Source organism: Colobus angolensis, unplaced genomic scaffold (assembly GCF_000951035.1).
Source record: "Colobus angolensis palliatus isolate OR3802 unplaced genomic scaffold, Cang.pa_1.0 Scaffold101, whole genome shotgun sequence".
Taxonomy (NCBI): Eukaryota; Metazoa; Chordata; class Mammalia; order Primates; family Cercopithecidae; genus Colobus; species Colobus angolensis.
Window position 1 is genome coordinate 7,346,992 of NW_012111031.1, and position 22,404 is coordinate 7,369,395.

The 22,404-nt window shown below is 37.5% G+C and overlaps 1 protein-coding gene across 1 annotated transcript in view; it reads left to right on the forward strand.

Moving 5' to 3' along the window:
* The window catches only part of NUFIP1 (nuclear fragile X mental retardation protein interacting protein 1), a 53,633-nt gene extending 35,351 nt beyond the window's left edge, over positions 1-18,282 (forward strand). The window contains exons 8-10 of the mRNA XM_011940115.1: positions 7,752-7,868; positions 13,584-13,816; positions 16,216-18,282. Coding sequence (XP_011795505.1) covers positions 7,752-7,868; positions 13,584-13,816; positions 16,216-16,332 — 467 coding nt within the window. The 3' untranslated portion in view covers positions 16,333-18,282. The remainder of the gene's footprint in view (positions 1-7,751; positions 7,869-13,583; positions 13,817-16,215) is intronic.
* Positions 18,283-22,404: the final 4,122 nt, after the last annotated feature.

The following is a 22,404-nucleotide window of genomic DNA, read 5'->3' on the forward strand; positions in this document are numbered from 1 at the left end:
ACTTAAAACACAAATGTGAAGACTACCATTATAATCAGTAAGTTACTAATTTGAAAATTATGTAATTTTTTTACGTTGTGCAATTTTCTAAATGAACACTTGAAGGACTAAGACTCTGATATTGGATAATCTTTGTTGTCTTCATTTTGTTAACTTAGCTTTGGTAGATGGTTAATACTGTTTTCCCTTTTTTAAAAAAAAGAAAGTATTTCAGTATGTACTCATCTAGTAAAACACCAACTAAAAGACGATTGTGTCTTGCTTCTATTTAAGCTTGTCTTAGTCCTCAATAGATGCCTTAGACATGAGAAACAGTGGTAAATCCTCTCATCCTTATTGGTAGAAATAACTCAGTTGGATTCTGAGAAGCAGTTGAAAGAGAGATCTCAGGCCAGGCGTGGTGGCTCACGCCTGTAATCCCAGCACTTTGGGAAGCTGAGGCAAGTGGATCAACTGAAGTCAGGAGTTCGAGACCAGTTTGGCCAACATGATGAAACCCCGTCTCTACTAAAAATACAAAAATTAGCTGGGCGTGATGGTGCATGCCTGTAATCCCAGCTACTTGGGAGGCTGAGGCAGGAGAATTGCTGGAACCCACGAGGTGGAGGTTGCAGTGAGCTAAGATCGCACCATTGCACTCCAGCCTGAGCAACAGAGCGAGACCCGGTCTCAAAAAAAAAAAAGAGAGAGATCTCAAATAATTTTGTTTTGGTTTAAATGTTGAAACCCTTACCTATAATGAGGGTCAAGGATGGGAACATGCCTGTTTCGAGTGTCAAAGATGAGAACCTGTATCTTGAATATAAAAGTTACCCATATAAGCTACAAATTTATAATTTTGAATATTTAAGATTTTTTTAATTTTTATAATATTGTATTATAACCAAGGAAATCACAATGCCAATGATCAAATTATGGTAGCTTAATTTTGTAGGAAAGCTGTCATTTAAATTAACCTTATCTTTTACCTGGGATTTCCTCTGGACTTTGATATTTTCCAAATCTGTTTTAGACCAGGGGTACAGTTCCTTGGCCTATTAGGAACTCCAGCAGGGAGCGGGGATGGGGAGGCGGGGAGCAGCGAGCAAGCATGGCTTCATCTCTATTTACACCCATTCCCTATTGCCTGCCTTACTACCTATGAGCTCCGCCTCCTGTCAGATCAGCGGCAGCATTAGATTCTCATAGGGGCGTGAACCCTGTTGTGAACTGCACACGAGGGATTCAGGTTGTGTGCTCCTTATGAGAATCTAATGCCTGATTATCTGTCAGTGTCCCCCGTCGTCCCAAGACGGGACCGTCTAGTTGCAGGAAAACAAGCTCAGGGCTCCCACTGATTCTACATTATGGTGCATTGTACAATTATTTTATTATATATTACACTGTAATAATAATAGAAATAAAGGACACAGTAAAGGTAATGTGCTGAATCATCCCAAAACCATCCCCAATCCACCACCCACCCTCTGTCCTTGGAAAAATTGTCTTCCACAAAACTGGTCCCTCGTGCCAAAAAGGCTGGGGACCGTTGTTTTAAGCTATGGGTTCTTTAACTTTTCACTGCAGGTATAGCTACAGACAATCCGTCCCCCTGTTTTCATATGTCGTAAGTCAGGCTTGTCCAAACTATGGCCCACAGGCTCATGCCCCCAAGGATGGCATTGAATGCAGCCCAACAAAAATTTGTAAACTTCCTTAAAATATGAGATTCTTTTGTGTGATTTTTGTTTTTTTAAAGCTCATCAGCTGTTAGTGTATTTTATGTGTGGCCCAAGACAATTCTTCCAGTGTGGCCCAGGGAAGCCAAAAGATTGGAGACCGCTGCCCTAAATATTCTCCACTCTCCAATATATGTTTTCCACTTGTTTGGAGGCAGCTTCTCTTACCTTGGGCCAGAACCAGCCAACCTTAAAAGCTGGTGATTCAAGTTGTCGGTGGCAGGCCAGCGGCCAGCATTGTGATAACATGACCCACTGTTCTCATATGGCAGTTGACACTTTTTAGCACTAAGCTCACTTTAATAATAAAGTTCTCCCAATTGCTTCCACTTTTTGCCTTTTTCTGGCTCAGAACTTAATCCAGACATCAGCACTCACATTTTAAACAAGACTCAAGTTCTAGAAGATTTTCAAAAAATTTCAGATCATGCTTGGAAAATCATTGCCTGGGCTTACCTTTTCTTTATTGTATTTGGTGCTATGTGTACTCTCAGTAATTGTGCAGCTACTTTGAATTGAGAATTGACATTGTTTTGATGGGAAAGCCTTTTATTTAAAGGAGTCTCCCAATTTATCAGTTTTGAGTGTGGTTTATTGTCTGTCATTAGATTTCCTTACTAGCATATTTTTTATTTCCTTGTGTATTCTGCTGACTGGCCTAACTTAAGGATTGTTTTTTCTTTGTTTGATTTGATATCTCATTAGTTAGCATCCAGTTCATTTTGTTGCCATTGGTTAAATACATATGCAACAAGTTTATGGCTTTCCTGGCCTGTGGTTTTAAACAATAAGTCAGTTGTCTGAGCTAGAAAGAAAGCGGGTCAGTAAGGTGGCATTGAGCATCTATGACTGAGGTGCCTCAGTATCCACAAGACAAAGGCAACCCAACTTATTAGTCATTTGTTAAAATATAGCTGTTGTCATAGAACACTGGGACATAAGTCTGACTGCACACTCACATAACCTAGGTTGTTTTAAAGGTAGGCATTAAAATAAGAAAATAAGCTGGCCCAGCACATCAGGTGTCATGGATACCCATTGTTAACTGCCTTCTTTGAGAGTTGGAGACTATAAAGCAAAGTCCGTATTTTTGAGGGTAACTTTGAAACATTTAAGCATTTTTATTATTGTTATTAAACATTTTAAACTTTTAAGCATTTTTTAAAGAATACTTAATTACAAATCTTGGGCTAGAGGATATAATTGCGCTGTGCTCCATAAAGGCAATAGGAAATAGTGGGATGGGGGTTGGTGGGCAGGGGGTACGGATAAGTAAGTAAAGAAATAAGTTACAGAAAGAAGCCAGATAGGAAGTTTTACAGCTGGTGTTTAGAGTGGACAAGACATTCAAAGGGCAATGTTATTTTGCTACTTTCCTTTTGGTGGGTATTTATAAGGTCCTGTGTTTGGCTTACCCAGCACTGTAATTCACTATCATGCCGAGGATTTCAAAGGAGTCTCCCTGCCTTCCAGAAACTCTAAGGATAATTTTTAAGATGATTGCATTAGATCATTTTTTTGGGATGGTGGGAACATGATGTGTATATATGAGAGAGAGAGGTGAGATTTACCCTAAGAAAAGTGTCGCTAATGTTTTAATGGTAAGAGAAATTGTTTGAGCTCGTATTTTATAAAAATACTGAAGTCTGGTTTTATCAGATCAATTGCTGCTATCTCGAGACTGGTATTTTCCGTTTAGAAAGAGGTTTTAGCAGCATTTAAGAAATGCAGTTTCTGGAGTGTTACCTTGTCAGCCGGTGCAGTGCCTTCAGCATGGCCTTTACAGATAGGTGCTAAAAACGCCTGCATTAGAGCTGCTAGGCAGATCCCAGGGACTTTTTTTTTTTTTTTTAAGATGAACAGTCACTGTAGAAGATGTTCTGATAGTGCCAAAAGGACAGTATTTTTCAAAGTGTTATTACATGTGGTTTGTCCCTTAAACATTTAACTGAGTGGAGAAGAAAACATAGGGAAAGAGTTACTTTGTGAATTTGTAACTTACCCTTTGGGTAAGTCAAGTATACTGAACTTTGACACTCCTAGGAAAAAGTGCACCTAGGTCTCTAATTGTAGTTTCCAAATGCTATTCTACAGGTAAAGGAACCAGAGCCTCTTGGAGAAATGGCTGATTCTGGGGTTGGGACAGGGAAAACATAAACTGAACCTAGAGCATCTCATAGTGCCAGAAAGTAAGAAAATACTCAATAAATGTGAAGGTGTGGGCATGTCAGAAGGATACTAGAAAGAGTTCTCAAGGGCCAAAGTTGGAACAAATGGTGCCACAAAATAAATAATAATAAATTATAACCCTCAGAATAGAGTAAATATCCATGAGTCTATACTGATATCAGTGCCTAAATAAATAAATAAATGTGGGGGAGGAGGGACAGATCTTTCTTACAAAATAATTCTAATTATTAAATGTAGAAGAAATGAGAGAAATAGCAAGTCAGCATTAGAGCACCAATAATTGTTTTGGGCAAGATCCACTGATGAATGGTAAAATTAGTGGTGAAACGTTAAAATGAAACAATATTTACTATGGCCTCAAAATATCTCCCCCCAAAATATTTATTAATTAATTATTAATTACTGTGGTTTTAACATAATGTCCAAAATTCTTTGATATTCCTTACTTTAGCTGAAACTTAATTCTTCTTCCCAGGAGTGTGAGCTAAACTTAGTAACTCATTTCAAAAAATATAATAATGAAAGAGAAAAATTGTAACTTTGTAGTAGAGAAAGCAGGCAGACCATCAAGCGGTCAAAGTCAACATTACCAGTAATAAGTCCTACTGATATCATGGACCTGGGATGTGATGAGAAGGGCACATCTCTGTGGTATTCCTCCCCAAAATCCATAGTCTCAGTCTAATCTTCAAAAATGTCAGACAGACCCAAACTGAGGGACATTCTAAAAATACCTGACAATAATCTTCGAAGTGTCAAGTTCGTAGAAAACAAGGAAAGACTGAGAAACTGTCACAGATTTAGAAAAGATTAAGGAGTCATGACAACCGAATGCAGTGTAGTATAGCAGATTGTATCCTGGAACAGAAAAAGGACATTAGTGGAAAAGCTGGTGAAATTACATTACAGTCTGTAGTTTAAATACTAGTGTGGTACCAGTGTTAACTTCTTAGCTATAATAAGGTATTTTAGTTATGTAAGATGGTAACATTAGGGAAGCTGCATGAAGGGTATATGGAGACTCTGTACTATCTTTGCAACATTTGTATAAATCCAAAATTGTTTCAAAATACAAAGTTTGAAAAAGAAGCGAGGAGGAAAAGGACATTAAAGCCTTGCCCTCTGCTTCATAAATTGGATTGTGAGGAATACAGTTTTCCAGAGTCTGTTTCCCTTTGTTTTTTTTTTCTGTTATTTTCTGATTATAAAAGTAATACAGAAAATGTGGGAGCTGGGCATAGTGGCTTATGCCTATAATCCCAGCACTTTGGGAGGCCAAGGGGGGCAGATCACTTGAGGTAAGGAGTTCGAGACCAGCCTGGCCAACATGGTGAAACTCTATCTCTACTAAAACTACAAAAATTAGCCCGGCATGGTGGCAAGTGCCTGTAATTCCAGCTACTCAGGTGGCTAAGGGGAGAATCGCTTGAACTCAGGAGGTGGAGTGCACTGCACTCCAGCCTGGGCAGCAGAGTGAAACTCCATCTCGAAAAAAACAAAAACAAACAAACAAACAAAAAACAGAATTATAAAGATTAGTGAAGCTGAGTAAAATAATAGAGAATAGTGGTCAGAGAAGGGGATATGCTCTTTTATCTGAAGTGATCAGTAAAGGCATCTCTGATAAGGTGACATTAAGACATCTGAATGAAATGTGGGGCCGATACCTAAAGGAATAGCAGTCAAGGCAGAGAGACTGCCACAGTCACCCCAGCCTTTAGTGACCACAACCCTGATCAGTCAACAGCCAGCAACATCAAGGCAAGACCCTCCATCAGCAAAAATATCACAACTTCCTGAAGTCTCAGATGAGTTTTAGCATTTTTTAGCAATGAAATATTTTTAAATTAAGGTACAAACATTATTTTTTAAGATATAATGCTATTGCACATTTCATATGCTACAGTGTAGTGTAAACATAACTTTTATATGCACTGAGAAACCAGAAAATGTGTGTGACTTGCTTTATTGCCATATTCATTTGATTCCAGTGGTCTGGAACCAAATCCACAGTATCTCCAAGGTATGACTGCATATCAAATAACTGTTTGGAGTTTTACTATAAAAGGGAAGAAAGAAATGGAGCTATAGCTAGGAGACATTGTTAGCATTATTGTGGACCATAAAAACACTTTGATAGGATGGCTTCATTTTAAGAAGACTTTATATGTCTGTGGGAAGCATTCTAGCTCACTGATAACAATTTGGATTTGGAGTCAGATAGCCAGGCTTTAAATTTGACCCAACTGATTGTAGTTATCTTAAGGAAAAGTTACTCAAATTCTCTGGATTTCTGTTTCATCACTCATCACATACCTCATAAGGATTAGGTCAGATCATGCTTTTGAAGAACATAATGTTCAACTATTACTGTAATTTTGGTTACCTCTCTTTGAGTCTTGGAAATAAATGCTACGGTTTGGTCTTTCATCATTCAACCAATGAATGGAAAGTCTGCATACTAACACTGTGGTAGATTTCTGCTTAATCTCCTCGTAATTCGCATAAACTACACACTTTCCTTTCCCTTTATTAATCAAGGAGAAAAGGTAATTTAGCTTAAAATTGACAAGGAGTACTTTTATAGGTATGATGGTGGGTAGTGAGGAGAGAGGATTTAGCTTCATCCAGCAGAAGGTGGCAGTTGAACATTTCACATAGAAAGATACTCCCATTTCCTACTGGCATGCTTTGGTTTCCCCTAGACTGGCTTGGTGAACATTAAATGCTTAGTCTTGAAACATTTTATCTTGGTTTTGGGTTGAGTTGGTTAATTAAATAGACAAATTACTTATTGTCTTCAGTGAGGCCTTATTTTTATTGGTTGTCTAGCATAGAGTTAATAGATTGTTAGAGCTGCCAAAAAGAAATGTAATAGGTGGTGTCCTGGGGCTACAACTAGGCTTGCTGGGCCTGGATCAAACACTTTACATTTGGCAGGCACTTTAGTATTATGCTTGGTAAATTCTCATGGTTGCCTTGTTTATTTAAGTTCTTGTTTATTTAAGTTTTGAATAATAAAAACTCTGGGTGGGCTGGTCACAGTGGCTCACACCTGCAATCCCAGCACTTTGCGAGGCCAAGGCAAGTGGATCACCTTGGGGCCAGGAGTTTGAGACCAGCCTGGCCAACATGGTGAAACCCCATCTCTACTAAAAATACAAAAAATTAGCCGGGCATAGTGGTACACACCTGTAATCCCAGCTGCTCAGGAGGCTGAGGTAAGATAATTGCTTGGGCCTGGCAGGCAGAGGTTGTGGTGAGCCGAGATTATGCCACTGCACTCCAACCTGTGTGACAGAGCAAGACTCTGTCTCTAAAAAAACTTTGGGTGGATTAATTTCAGCATTACTGTTTGACTAAGCCTATAGAAATGCTTTGAATATTATTTGGATCCCAAAAAACAGTCTTAAAAACAGTTAAAAGCATAGGTATGTTAATATTTCATTTATTTCTAAACCTAATTTTCAGAGGCAGTGATCCCAATCCAGTGAAGTTAAATAAAGTTTGGGCCTTCCTACTACTTGTAAATGAACAGCAAAGACTATGTAATTAAGTTAATTTAGAGTATGCTCAGATTGTATAACCTGTGAAGCTTGCTGAGTAACTGAGCTCTATATAGTTTCCTTTTCCCCCACTGTCTCCTCTGGGGCAAATGGTTTCTTGGCCCATGAAGATGTGTAAACCAGGGGGAAGTGTTCCTGGCCTCCTAGAATTCATTTTTTGGAAAGATTAAGGAAATGATAAGAAATTACTTAATTTTCACTACCAAATGTGGGAGTGGGGGATGGTCAGCTTTTTTATAGTGGTAGATGTTTTGAATCTGAGTTCTTTTCCCTTCAGAGTCTGATAAGGAGGAGAAACCACAACGTTCTGTGATACCCAAGGAAGTGACACCAGCCCTATGCTCACTAATGAGTAGCTATGGCAGTCTTTCAGGGTCAGAGAGTGAGCCAGAAGGTAAGTCATGGTGTGTGTTGTTACAGGGTTTTGTTTTGTTGCTTTGTGCCTTTGGTGCGTGCTGCACATTAATAACATCCAGGATGTGCATTCTTTATTTGGTCTTCAAATTCCTTTTTCATTTGAATCAGAAGTAAAGTTAACTTGGGTTAAAGGAACTCTGGAGTAATAAAGAAATGTGTTACTACTCTGGGAATAAAAAAGCAAAAAAATACAATATAATGAAAGAATTGGAAGGAAAAGAGAAAATATCCACTAATGGAACTGAAGAAAATTCTAAAAGAAATGGCAAAAAGAAAATTCATTTTTTTCTCTTTGCTCTCAGGAACCCTTATTATAACGTGTTTATAGCATCGTTGGTAGGTAGAGAGAGATCCTTTATGACAAAGAGTGCGATACAATTTTTTTAATGCATATAGGGCATTTTTCTTCCTAGAGCATATTTACATAAATGATCTCACTTGAAATACACAACAACCTTATACTTGTGGTTGCATTAGCTTGTGCATTTTAAAGGTCAGAAGAAACTGAATCTTTTCAAGAGTCTTTCTGAGAAGTCAGTAACATTCAGGATACATGTCTTACCTTTAAAGATGATGTTACAGATGGTAACGTGTGATCCTTCATTGTGAAATTTAATTGTGATAAACCAGTTTAATTTCCTACCGCATCTCTTTCAGAGCTACCTGAAAGAGCCGTGAGTAGGCTCTTGATCTGATGCAGTGTAGCAGTTTTTAATCCAAGGTTTATATCAATAATCCAGCATATGTTTAATGAATAAATCTGTGTCCTACTGTTGTGGATACCTGGCTCTGTGTGGTAATTTTATTTAGACTTTACTGGCCGTGAGAGAATTCATGTGTATGTCTCAGGACAAGATGTGTAATCAAAGTAAGAGCTGTACTGAGGATAAGAATACAGGTCTGTAAGGGTTTATATAGAATGAAGAGAAGATTCAAATGTAATTGGATGGGCGGGGCACAGTGGCTCAACACCTGTAATCCCAGCACTTTGGGAGGCCGAAGAGGGTGAATCGTCTGAGGTCAGGTGTTCGAGACCAGCCTGGCCAACATGGTGAAACCCCTTCTCTACAAAAAATACAAAAGCTAGCCGGGCATGGCAGTGCGTGCCTGTAGTCCCAGTACCCAGGAGGCTGAGGCAGAAGAATTGCTTGAACCCAGGAGGCAGAGGTTGCAGTGAGGTGAGATCGTGCCACTGCACTCCAGTCTGGGCGACAGTGAGACTCTGGCTCAAAAAGAAAAAAAAAAAAGGAAATGTAGTTTGATGGAGATGGCAGCACTTTTAATGTTGACTAGGCTAGAGATAATCAATGTTTATGTATTTGGAAGATGTTGAATAAGGAGCCATTAGGCTTTAATATGAAAAATGATGTTTATATGTATCTGTAACATGGGAAGTTTTTTCTTTTTTAAGTGGGCCATGGCTTGCTATGGTAGCTTCTTAATAGCTACTTGAATTTTGAAATATAAGCTACTTTGGCTTTATCAGAGTATTCCTTAACAGATGGTTGCCTCATTTTAATTTTAAGAAAAACGGCAATTTTTTGTAGTCTTGTTTCTCATACACTGGTATGAAGATGGAGTTATTCTGTAAACACATACTACATTTCCTGCTTATCAGTTGTATTCATAACAGGTGATAACAAAGAAAACTATTACCAGAATTACAGAATCCCATAACAACAGGCTGGACTAATGCTTGCTTCTCTGTTTCTTAAGATGGAACAGTATTTTTATACTCATACCTTCATTTTGAGACTGCCATCATTTTAAATTGAAAGAAAGGAAACTGGAAGGGATCTTTGAGATCACCTCTTTATTTTATAGAACCTTAAGCATAGAAAGGATAAGCTTGGTTGGGCACGGTGGCTCATGCCTGCAATCCCAGCACTTTGGGCGACTGAAGCGGGCAGATCACCTGAGGTTAGGAGTTCAAGACCAGTCTGGTCAACATGATGAAACCCCGTCTCTACTAAAAATACAGAAATTAGCCTGGCGTGGTTGTAATCCCAGCTACTCGGGAGGCTGAGACAGGGAATTGCTTGAACCCAGAAGTCGGAGGTTGCGGTGAGCCGAGATCACACCACTGCACTCCAGCCTGGGCAACAGAGTGAAACTCCATCTCAAAATAAATAAATTAATTAATTAAATAAAATAAAAAAATGGAAAAAGCTTGGCAAGCTATTACGTAGCAGACCTGACATATAGGCTTGGAGACTTAAAAGTCCAAAGAAACCAACTTACCTTGCCTTTCATTATAGTCTTTCTCTCTTTGGCATTTACTGTCATCTTGCACAGTAATGCGTAGACTTTTATAGATAACAGAGGATATTATCTGTTAAATGATATATATGATTTTGTATGAATTTATTTTGACTAATTGTTAAAATGTCCTGCTTTAAGGAAAAAACCCTTGCTTCACATTCCTAAGTTTTAAGAATTATTTTATGTAGTTTGAATTCAGCTTTATTAAGCCATCTAGGTCACTAGCAAATTTCTAGCTTTCAGTATTAATTCTGGGATCTAGGATGGGATATTGACACATAGGGAGTTTTAAATTAATAAACCAAGGAAACAAAGTGGTCTTTTAACTGTGGAATAGTATCTAGAAGACTGCTTATTTACCTGGATTCTAAATGTATGGGAACAATCTGTTTCTTCCTAACAGAGTTTAACAATTGTGTCTTCATAATTAAGATCTGTCTTAAGAATTAGCATAAAAGTGTTTAGAATCTTAAACACGAATAGCATTTTTCTGGAAAGATATTTAAACAAGGAAAGGGTCCCTCAAGTAAGACTGAAGCAAAGAAAGAGGTAATACATCTGGGACTGTAAGAATCACTAAGATATAAATTTAATAAGAAATACTTCCAAATGGGTTGGTTTAATATCTGTTCTGCATGTTAGCATTTTAGCATTTTTTTTAACTGTATTAGAATTTAAGCACAGTTTTACAACTTCCCAGAATTATGTTTCCTTAAACTGATTTGACTATGATGGGGAGATTTCCAAATTAAAGACTGTTTCAGAAGGCCACAAACCAAAAAGTGTGTTAAGCGTTTGATAGAACTGAACGGGTAAATTTAATTGGTCAACATTACATTAATATATGACACTTAGCTGGGAAATGTTGTAAATCTCAAGAAAGAGAAAAATATAAATGTTAGTCCCTGTCCTCATTTCTTAGCAGAAAATTGGCAGTTATAAGCTCTGATTCATTTGACTTTGTGTTCCTAAATTGAGTGATTGATACTTGAGGGGAAAGGAAACAATAGAAAATAGTGTCCTGGTTTTTCTTATTTATCATCTCTATTTTACAGATGAAGAGATTTAGGTAGAGATAAGTAGCTTGCCCAAAGGTCACGCAGCTAGTAAATGATGGAACTAGGACTTGAACCTAACAGTCTGGCATCAGAGTCTGCTTTTAACACTTGCCCCTATACTTCTTTTCAAATATAATTTCTACATTCAGTCGTATGTAATGTTTGAATATTATGGGTTTTGCCACTCTTGTCTAGGCAGTTGAACCCTGTCTCCCAACTTCTAGAATAGAATTCTTTATCTCATATCACATTCACTTATAGTTAGTAAATAGTATAACCATTGGAGGAGGGGGAGAGGTGAAGATTCTGAGCTTAAAATTTGTGAATTTTCAACTGTTCATGTGGTTTTTCTCCTTTATTCTGTTAATAATGGTGAAATGTCCATTGATTTTCAAATGTCAAACCAGCCTGTATTCCCAGGATAAAATCTATTTGGTCATGGTCTATTACCCTTTCAATACATTGATGGATTTGATTTGCTAATATTTTATTAAGGAGTTTTGCATACATGTTCATGAGGGATATTGGTCTTTGGTTTTCTTTTATTATAATAGATTTGGTATGAGTAGGGATCTATTTCCTTCTCTTTTTTAAGGTTTTGTTTAGGATTTCTACCAGTTTTTCTTTTTGTTTCTTGTTTGTAGAATTCAGTAGTGAAGCCATTTTGTTTTGGGGAAGGTTTTAAATTATGAATTAAATTTCCTTAATAGGTACAGAACTATTCATATTTTCCTATTTTTTCTTGAGTGGGTTTTGGTAATTTGTGTTTTTCAAAAGAATTTACTTCACCTAAGTTGTTAATTTATTAGTATATAGTTCATAATATTTCCTGTAATATCTGTAGGATCTATGATGGTGTCCTCCTCTTTTATTTCTCAAGTTGTTAATTGATTTTTTTCTCAAAAAATCTTGGTGCATTTATTAATTTTATTAATCTTTTCAAGGAACTAACTTCTGACTTTGTTGGTTTTTCTCTGTTGTCATTGATTTTCACTACAATCCACTGTTTTTCACTTTTTAGTATTTCCTCTTTCCTCAGACCCTACCACATTATAATAGAAGCTTAGATAATTGATTTTAGACTTTTCTCATTTCTAATTTAAGCATTGAAAGTCATAAATGTAATTTCATGAACTGCTTTAGCTGTAGTCCACAAATATGATACATTATGTTTTCATTTTTATTTATTTCAAAATACTTCCTAATCTCTCTTACAATTTGTTCTTTAACTCATGGTTTATTTAGAAGTGTGTTGTTTAGTTTCTAAATATTTGTTTTGTTTTTTTTTTCTAGCTAGTTTTCTGTTAATGATTTTAGTTTAATTCTGTTACGGTCAGAGAACATACCTCTATCCTTTCAATTTCTTCAATTTATTGACACTTACGTTATGGCCCAACACAAGGTGAATGTTCATACGAGCTTGACAAGAAAATGTATTAGGTCGGGTGTTCTTTGTCAATTTGAGTTAATTCTTTGTGGTATTCTGTATCCATACGAATTTTTTGTCCAATTTTTCTTCAATTACTGAGATTGGAGTGTTCAAGTATTCAATCATAATAATGGGTTTGTCTATTTCTCTTCTCAGTTCCATCAGTTTTTGCTGCATGTATATTGAAAATCTGTTTTTACGTGTTATTGTTTTGTCTTACTGAATTGACCCCTTTAGCATTATGAACTGTTCCTCTTTATCCCTGGTGATGTTCACTATTCTGAAGTCTTTTTTGTCTGACATTAATACAGCCTTTCCAGCTTTCATGTGATTGGTATATGCTTGCTATCGTCTTTCATCCTTTTAACTTCTTTGTTTTACTTTTTAGGAGTTGGTCTGCAGTTTATAGTGTGCAGCTTAACTTTTCATAGTGTACTTTCAAATGGTATTACCTACTTCACATGTAATTTAAGAATTTTACAGCAGTATACTACTTAAATATTCCTTCTCCCTTCCTTTTTACTATTGTCTTAGATTTTATTTCTATAGATGTTATAAATTCCACATACACTTAATATTTTTGCTTTAGTTTTAAAAATTTTCCAATGAGGAAAAAAAAGTCTTATATTTATTCACATATTTACTGTTTCCAGCACTTTTCGTTCCTTTGTATAGATCCAAGTTTCCATCTGGCATTATTTCCTTCATAGAAATCACTTTCTGTAGCTCTTCATGGTAGTCTCCTCAATTTTTGGTAGTTTAGCTTCCAATTTGAAAAATGCTAGAATATATTTTAAATGCCTTGCAAAAATCTTTCATAGTTTTAAGTTATTAAGTGGACAATATTATGACTAGGAGGATTATTATGGATTTTTTGGTTGCTTTTGAAAGGTCTACCTGTTTTGTTTTGCTTATTTTTGTGTTTGTTTTTCATCACACTTAGAAACTCCCATCAAGACTGAAGCAGACGTTCTGGCAGAAAACCAGGTTCTTGATAGCAGTGCTCCTAAGAGTCCAAGTCAAGATGTTAAAGCAACTGTTAGAAATTTTTCAGAAGCCAAGAGTGAGAACCGAAAGAAAAGTTTTAAAAAGACAAACCCTAAGAGGAAAAAAGATTATCACAACTATCAAACATTATTCAAACCAAGAACACACCATCCATATCTCTTGGAAATGGTAAATTATTTTTCTTTTGGTTCTAATCTTTGTGTTCTCATGTCATAAAGATAGAGCCACTGGGATGTGTATGTGTGTGTGTGTGTGTTTTAAGGTTACCAGAGACACATTGTCCTTGGAGACTTTGTATCTTAATTCTGCAACTACATTTGGCATATAGCTGGTATGTTCAGTGAATGTGGAATAATGTAATTTTTACAACCACTGAAAATAAAAGAATTTAGGTTTCACTAGTTGGTAAGGAAGTATCTATTGAAGTTTATTGACTTTCTTTTAAGTTTCCAGCAAGGCCGGGCGCGGTGGCTCAAGCCTGTAATCCCAGCACTTTGGGAGGCCGAGACGGGCGGATCACGAGGTCAGGAGATCGAGACCATCCTGGCTAACACGGTGAAACCCCGTCTCTACTAAAAAATACAAAAAAACTAGCCGGGCGAGGTGGTGGGCGCCTGTAGTCCCAGCTACTCGGGAGGCTGAGGCAGGAGAATGGCATAAACCCGGGAGGTGGAGCTTGCAGTGAGCTGAGATCCAGCCACTGCACCCCAGGCTGGGCGACAGAGCGAGACTCCGTCTCAAAAAAAAAAGAGAAAAGTTTCCAGTGAAAGCACAGCGAAAAGTACAATGGCAAGGTGAAGGGAAAAAAAGATTTTTAATACAAATGTCTATGGAGAACCAAAAGTAACAAAAAGGAAAGGCCTAGGATTTTCTGACAGTTCTAACTTGTTGTCTTCTGGGATTGTCTTCCTTCCCTCCCTAACCGTTGTTTTTTGTTTTGTTTTGTTTTGTTTTTTTAAGAGTTGGGGTCTTGCTTCGTCACCCAAGCTGGAGTTCAGCGGCGTGATCATAGCTCATTGCCACCTTGAATTCCTGGGCTCAAGTGATCCTACTGCCCCAGCGTCCCAAGTAGCTGCCACTATGGGCATGCACTACCATGCTAATTTTTTTTCTTTGTACACCTTTATTTATTTGTGTTTATTCCGTGCATTCTTGGCTTTACTCTCAGCATTATGTGCTCAAAAATCTAACAACTTTCTTCAAATTATCAAGAGGAAGCAGTGCATCTTTGAGTTCTCAGTAGTGGACTTGAGGCTGTTCAAAGATCAAAGATTTTCATGTCTAAGCAATAGAAATATTCCACATTTTTTAGTTGACATTCTGTGAAAAGTCTGTTTGGTTTTGACTTACAAGATAAGTACTTATTTTGTAGCTAAAGTGTTCAGTGGCTATACTCTTGAGGTGCTACGTGTAAACACAGTTGCTTCCTATTAAAATGGATCTGAAATATACGCTCCATTTTGTATCGATAGTAAATTACATTTAAAAAGTTACCTTATAGGCCGGGTGTGGTGGCTCACGCCTGTAATCCCAGCACTTTGGGAGGCCGAGGTGGGCAGATCACGAGGTCAGGAGATCGAGACCACCCTAGCGAACATGGTGAAACCCCATCTCTACTAAAAATACAAAAAATTAGCCGGGTGTGGTGGCGGCGCCTGTAGTCCCAGCTACTTGGGAGGCTGAGGCAGGAGAATGGCGGGAACCTGGGAGGCAGAGCTTGCAGTGAGCTGAGATCCGGCCACTGCACTCTAGCCTGGGTAGCAGAGCGAGGACTCCGTCTCAAAAAAAAAAAAGTTACCTTATAATTGGTAAATTAAGTAATCTTTCCACGGAAAGTTTCTGTATGATGTTTCTGAACTCTATCAATAACATCAGAAAATAAAATCCTTTTTGGCAAATTACATATAATTCCTTGATTATGTGCTTATTCTAAATACCAGGGATTTTTAGCTTTTTTAAAATACAATAAGCACAAAAATGGAAAGTTATAAAAGTCAAGGAATGTTGGAATTTTTTCCTGCTATTTTCATTGTTACGTGTAAATAGATGTACTTATCAGTTTCTAGACTGCTTATGAATTTGAGTTTGGGCAATCCTCTTTGACATCTTAGATTAAAGAATTGCAGACTTTTTAGCCAGATGTGGTGGCACATGCCTGTAATCCCAGCTACTTGGGAGGCTGAGGCAGGAGAATCGCTTGAACCCGGAGGCAGAGGTTGCAGTGAGCCGAGATCGCACCATTGCACTCCAGCCTGGGTGACAAGAGCGGAATTCTGTCTCAAAAAAAAAAAAAAAAGAATTGCAGACTATTAAATGCTTTCATGTCCTATGCTAGATACTCTTAGAGAGGACTCCAAATATAAGCATTAGTACTGTTTAAAAAGCTAGATAGTCTTTATGTAACTTAAAAGGACATGTTCTTGCATTGTTTTTTTAGCAAAATAGTAAATATAATACATATTTCTTATTGTTCTGTCTTTATGAAGAGAGGGTACATGCAGTATTTTAGATTGTATTTCCCAGATATAATTTATTTACCAGCTAATCTTTTTAAAATTGTCTTTTAGCTTCTAGCTCCGGACATTCGACATGAAAGAAATGTGATTTTGCAGTGTGTTCGGTACATCATCAAAAAAGACTTTTTTGGACTGGATACTAATTCTGCAAAAAGTAAAGGTGTATAGGTGTCTGATGTTTGAGCATGCATAACTGAAGCATGTGAAACAGTATCATCCTCGTTAGTAGAGGAAAACCAAAACCCTTTTTTGCCTCAAAACTGGATCTGTAATTAAATTGTAAGCCTCCTAGGGTATACGTTGGAATTTTAAGTCTTTCCTTTGGTTCTATGCAAATAAATACATAACTGATTTTTAAGACTGTGTCCATATTGTTGGGATTGAATCGAGTATTTGCTGGGAGAATTTTTTCTTTGTATTTATTTTAATGTATTGTTCTCATGTAAGAATGACTGATGTGTCAGTTAAGAATTGAAGATAGGTTTAGCAGTAAAGAAGAAAACTTTTAAAAGGATTGATTCAGCTAAGCAAAGTTGGGCAGAGAAATACAGCCATTTTGTTTTTAATGCAGAAAAGGAAGATGTTCTGTAGCAAGGGGGAATATTTTAAAAATAAACCAGATCAAATTAATACAGTCAGAAAGTTTCGAAATGTCAGAATTCCCTGTTTAAGACATGTTTAAATTCACCTACTAGCACGACTTACATAGCTCAAATATTGAATGTTTAAAATATTAATACAGATGGGGCCTCTGTTTATGTTTAGATACAATTGGAGTACTTAATTGAAGCTTTTTAAAAATTGTAAAGTAAATGAAAGCTACTGAGATCTTTTTGTCTCCTATAATACCAGGGAATTTGAGCTTGTGCTCTAGTCATTGTACTAGCTGTAGCTATTGGTCTGCCCTTTTGACATACAGCTAAAAGGGACTAAATTTTTTTAAAAAAATTAGTCTGTTATAGTTGAAGATTAAGTTTTCCTAACGTTGTGATTATTGAAGTTCATGAATCTTGCTGTCAAGGAAGAAAGGTAAGAAATCTGATAGCTCCTCCATGTTGGTAAAATCCTCTCCAGAATCCTGGATCACCTGGCATGTGACCCTAGTGACGTCACAGACCTGGGGTGAAGATTCATGTTTAGCCAGTGTTTTCCAGCCTTGTACCCACCATACAGATCTGTTTATTCTGTTTTACCCTACTCCTCCAGTGAGCCCCATATTTTGGGAAATTATCTGCCTCATACGTTAATTAATTCAATTCATATAACATTGTTGAGGGCTTACTCCAGGTACCTCTATTGTGCCTATATTAAAGGCATACAAAATGAGGCCATGTCTGACTTCAAGGAACTCAGTTTAATTTTGATATATTCAAAGATGTGATTCCCAACCATCTCATCAGGATGAAGTAACTAGTGTTACAACTGAGTTGGTACTCTAAAATACAGCACAGTTTGCACTTTTATTACTAGTTAGCATATACATTTTACAGGCTTATGGTTAATCAATGAATTCACGGACTCCTGGACTACTTTCATTGATGACCATATCTCCAGGGATGTTGTTGATCCCCACATTGCCTTAAGGTGTATTCTATAAACAGTTTTCTTTTCCGTTCTTCTTGTTTCCTGATAATACATGTATTTAGGACTGAAAATACTCCTTTGAGTACTCCGTTGGCTCTGTGTCTTTAGCTATGGTAACTATTGTTTGTTTTTAATGGGTATTTCAGATTCAAAGTGTATTTAAAATTTCTAAGCAGATACAATATAACCTGTATGGCTTCTACCTTATGGAATTATATGGTCAATATTTGTAAATATTCTGTGAGTTTTGGGTGGGTAGAGGGATGCTTTGCCTGTTTTGGGTACAGGTTTTTTTGGATTTAGCTTGCTAATTGTTCAAACTTTCTGCCTTCTACATTCTTATTGTTCATTTAATCAGTTTCTGAAATGTAAGCATTACATGACTATTGGTGAGTTGTGCCTTTTATAACTGAAATACTTTACTTTTTCTCATATCCTGTATAATTGACTTCTATTTTCCTTGATTAGTCAAACCAGCTCTGGGAAATTTAATCCATTTATATTAATTGAGATTATTAAAACATTTGGACTATTCCTGGCTGTCTTATTTTGTATTTTCTGTATATCATGCTTTCTTGTTTTTATTTTATCGTCTTATTGGCTTGATTGTTAGTTTTTTCTCCTTGTTTTTCCTCCAGTGGTTTGGAAGTAATTAAACCTATTGCTATTTCTTTAGTGATTACCTTTTTTTCTTTATGTTTAGAGTTAATTAGTAGCCATATCTTCCACCCATCTTCCAATTAAGTCAGTAACCTTAGCATTGTTTCACTTCCCCACCTCAGCCTTTTCTTGTGATGTAATCAGATTCCATTTTAGTTTTAGATTAATCTCTAGGATCTTGGCCTGTATGTGTAAATAGTTATTAGGCCACTATGAGTTTTACTGTTTTCTTCTGATTGCTTTCTCTTGCATCCCAGGATTAGTTTTCTGGTGTGCTGCTGCGTATCTTCAAGTAATTAAATGTTGAATCTTCAATTTAAAATGTTTTTAATTGAGTTACGGTTTTAGACTCAAAATCATTTTCCTTCAGAATTTTGAAGCTATAACAATCGTATGCTATTATCCAGTATTGCTGATTAAAGTCAGACACCAATCTGACTACCTCTCTTTATTTATTGATAAATAACCTACTTTTTCCTCATGAAAAACTTTTAGGGTTTTCTTTTTATGCTTGGAGTCCTAAAATTTCACCAATTTGTGTCTAGATCTCTGGGACATTTGTCATTCATGGTGCTTACCCCGCAGTCCTTTCATCTGAGTCATTGTACCATTCTTGTACTAAAGGCAATTTTAAATATGATTTTTAAAAATAGTTTTCCTAGGTGGATATCAGACCTAACAACTTACCCTCTTCACTATACTTCTGTATTTTGTCTTCTATTTTGTCTTCATTCATCTATTTATTCTGAAAGATTTCTTCAAATATCACCTTCCAGACCACTAATTCACCCTTTGAACACATCCATTACCTTATTATTCATCTCTTCTATTTCATTTTAAATTTAGTAATTCTTTATTTTTTAGAGACAGGGTCTCACTCTGTTGTACAGACTAGAGTGCAGTGGCATGGCCATAGCTCACTGTAATCTCAAATTCTGGTGCTCAAGTGATCCTCTCACCTCAGCCTCCTGATTAGCTGGGACCACAGGCACGCACACCACTATTAGCCTGGCTATTTTTTTAATTTTAGTTTTAATTTTTTGTGGAGATGGAGTCTCTATGTTGCCCAGGCTGGTCTCGAATTCCTGGCCCCAAGTGATCCTCCTGCCTTCGCCTCCCAAAGTGCTGGGATTACAGGTGTGAGCCACCTCGCCTGGCTAGTAATTTGTATTTTAATAGTAAAGATTGCTGTCTCTAATTCTTTCTTTTCTTTTCTGTTCTTTTTGAGACAGTTTCACTCTTGTTGCCCAGGCTGGAGTGCAATGGCTCGATCTCAGCTCACCGCAACCTCTACCTCCTGGGTTCAAGCGATTCTCCTACCTCAGCCTCCTGAGTAGCTGGGATTACAGGCATGCACCACCATGCCTGACTAATTTTGTATTTTTAGTAGAGATGGGCTTTCACCATATTGGCCAGGCTTGTCTCAAACTCCCGACCTCAGGTAATCCGCATGCCTCAGCTTCCCAAAGTGCTGGGATTACAGACATGAGCCACCATGCCCAGCCTCTAATTCTTGTTTCATACATGTAGTACCCTTTCATCTCAGAAGAGATCAATCAGAATTTTCACATTTTCTGTTCCTTGTTTTCCCCTTGGATGATCAGTGGCTCTGTGTGCTATCTGTTGTCCTTAAATGTTCCCTCTTAGCTAGGAAAGAGGGATTCCCTCTTGGTAGTTGGTGTGTGTTTTCCCTGCATTTGTATAAGTTGTCTTTCTGCATTTACCTTGATTGAGAAGGGAGCTTGTTAACTGGCCGAAGATTTAAAGCAGTGGTCCCCAACCTCTTTGGCAGCAGGGACCAGCTTCATAGAAGACAATTTTTCTATGGACAGGGCAAGGGGATGGTTTTGGAATGAAACTGTTCAACTTCAGATCATCAGGCATTAGATTATCATAAGGAGTGCACCTAGATTCCTCGCATGCACAGTTCATAATAGGGTTTGCACTCCTATGAGAATCTAATGCTGCACTTAGATTCATGTACAGTCTAATGGCAAAACCCTGTCTTTACTAAAAATAAAAAAGTTAGCTGGGCATCGTGGTGCATGCCTGTAATCCCAGCTATGCGGGAGGCTGAGGTATGATAACCACTTGAACCCACGAGGCAGAGGTTTCAATGAGCTAACATTGCACCACTGCACTCTAGCCTGGGTGACAGAGTGAGTCTCTGTCTCAAAAAAAAAAAAAAAAAAAAATTAACAATAAAAAAGTTTGAGAAACAGTATACTAGACCATTGTCAAACAAATCCACCTAGTGGGTAATTACAATATTGTGACTATGATTTACTGTTGATTCAGGCCCAGACTCTAGAGCTAGATGTTAACTTGTACAACATTGGTAAGCCGCAAACGATGATCTGGTAGAGCGGTATGTTGTTTTTCTGTGATAGAAAAGAGGTTACAGTTTTTTAGCCTTGTAGAACATTAACCACATTAGCATTTAACTATGAGATCTTATAGCATTCTTCTGTGGCATTCTCTTTTGTCATCTTGTGGGGTCCTTTGGTAATAAGGTCCTTTGGTTAATAAGTCTTCTGACCTGTGCTTACTTTGTTATGTGTTTTACTTTCTGAAAACTATTATTTGACTAGTACATGAGAATTTCTTTTTACCCATGTTCTTACCAATGTATTACAAATCTTCTGACTAGTTTTGCCAATGCATGAAATGTGCCAGTGTGTAAGATGTATCCTAATTTAGAAAATAAAAATTAAATATTTCCTCAGAGTTCAGTTGGGGTTTATCATTCAGGCACTTCAGGAGAATGTGAGACTGGAAGAAGGACCAGGTAGTGTCCAGGCCTCCTTTTTCATACCCCACATGGCTTTTGACTGGGGAGTTGTGCCTTTCCTTCTGGAGCTCCCCCTACCCTGAGGACTGATCCAGTCAGTCAGCAGCCCCCAGTTCAGAATAGCAGTGCAGGGATCCCAGTGTTGGACTTTTCAAATGCAAAACAGGTTACATTTAGATGACCTTACTGAGAGACAAGAACATCTCCATCTCCGGAGGCTGAGGCAGGAGAACGGTGTAAACCCGGGAGCGGAGCTTGCAGTGAGCTGAGATCTGGCCACTGCACTCCAGCCTGGGCGACAGAGGGAGACTCTGTCTCAAAAAAAAAAAAAAAAAAAAAAAAGTTCTGAATTGGGTGCCTATTTATATTACAAAGCTGGATGATTTTGATATTTTGAAACACATTTTCCAGAACAGATCTTTAGACTGCAGCTAAAAGCATAATGCTTGAATTTGGTAAGCACTAAGTCTCATACAGTGTGTGGTGGCTGTGATGATACAAGACTGAGAGACAAGCATAAATTTCTCAATAAATGTCAAAATTGGAAGTGTCTTACATTGTTTTAAAATTGGGAAGAGTTAAGGAGATGGAAGATATCAATCAAATAATGTAGTGAGTTGGAGTGGCAGAGCCTGAGGTACTTACTACCCTTAATTACTTGGCAAAGACAAATGACACTTGAAATTAATTGCTCACCGTGTCAGACACTGTTACTTTAATATAGACCAGTGGTTCTCAAACCAGGGTGATCATCTCAATATAGATTCCCAAGCCTTGTCCTGAGATTTCAATTTTTGTAGGTTTTGGGATGTAGCCCAGGAGTATTTTAACAAGCTCCCAGTTGCTTCAGATGATCAGACAGGTTTGGGAAGCACTGATTGAGACTATTGTCTGTGCAACAGAAGCCCTTTTTGTGCGGCTTTTTGCTTGTTAAAATTCAGATTGCTGAGCTCCACCTCCCGTATTTCTGATTCATAGGTTTTGAGTGGGGCCTGTGAATTTGCATTTCTAATAAGTGTTCAGGAGATGCTGATGTGGCTGGTCCTGGGACCACACTTTGAATACCACTGACATAGACCATCCCCAAGACTCCTGGCCACACTAAAAAAAGAAAAATTCCATAGCAAGGTCTTCAGTTTTTGTGGCTTAAGTTTTTGCATTTCCTTTTTATGTTCTACTTTGTGATTTCTTTTTTACTGTGGAAT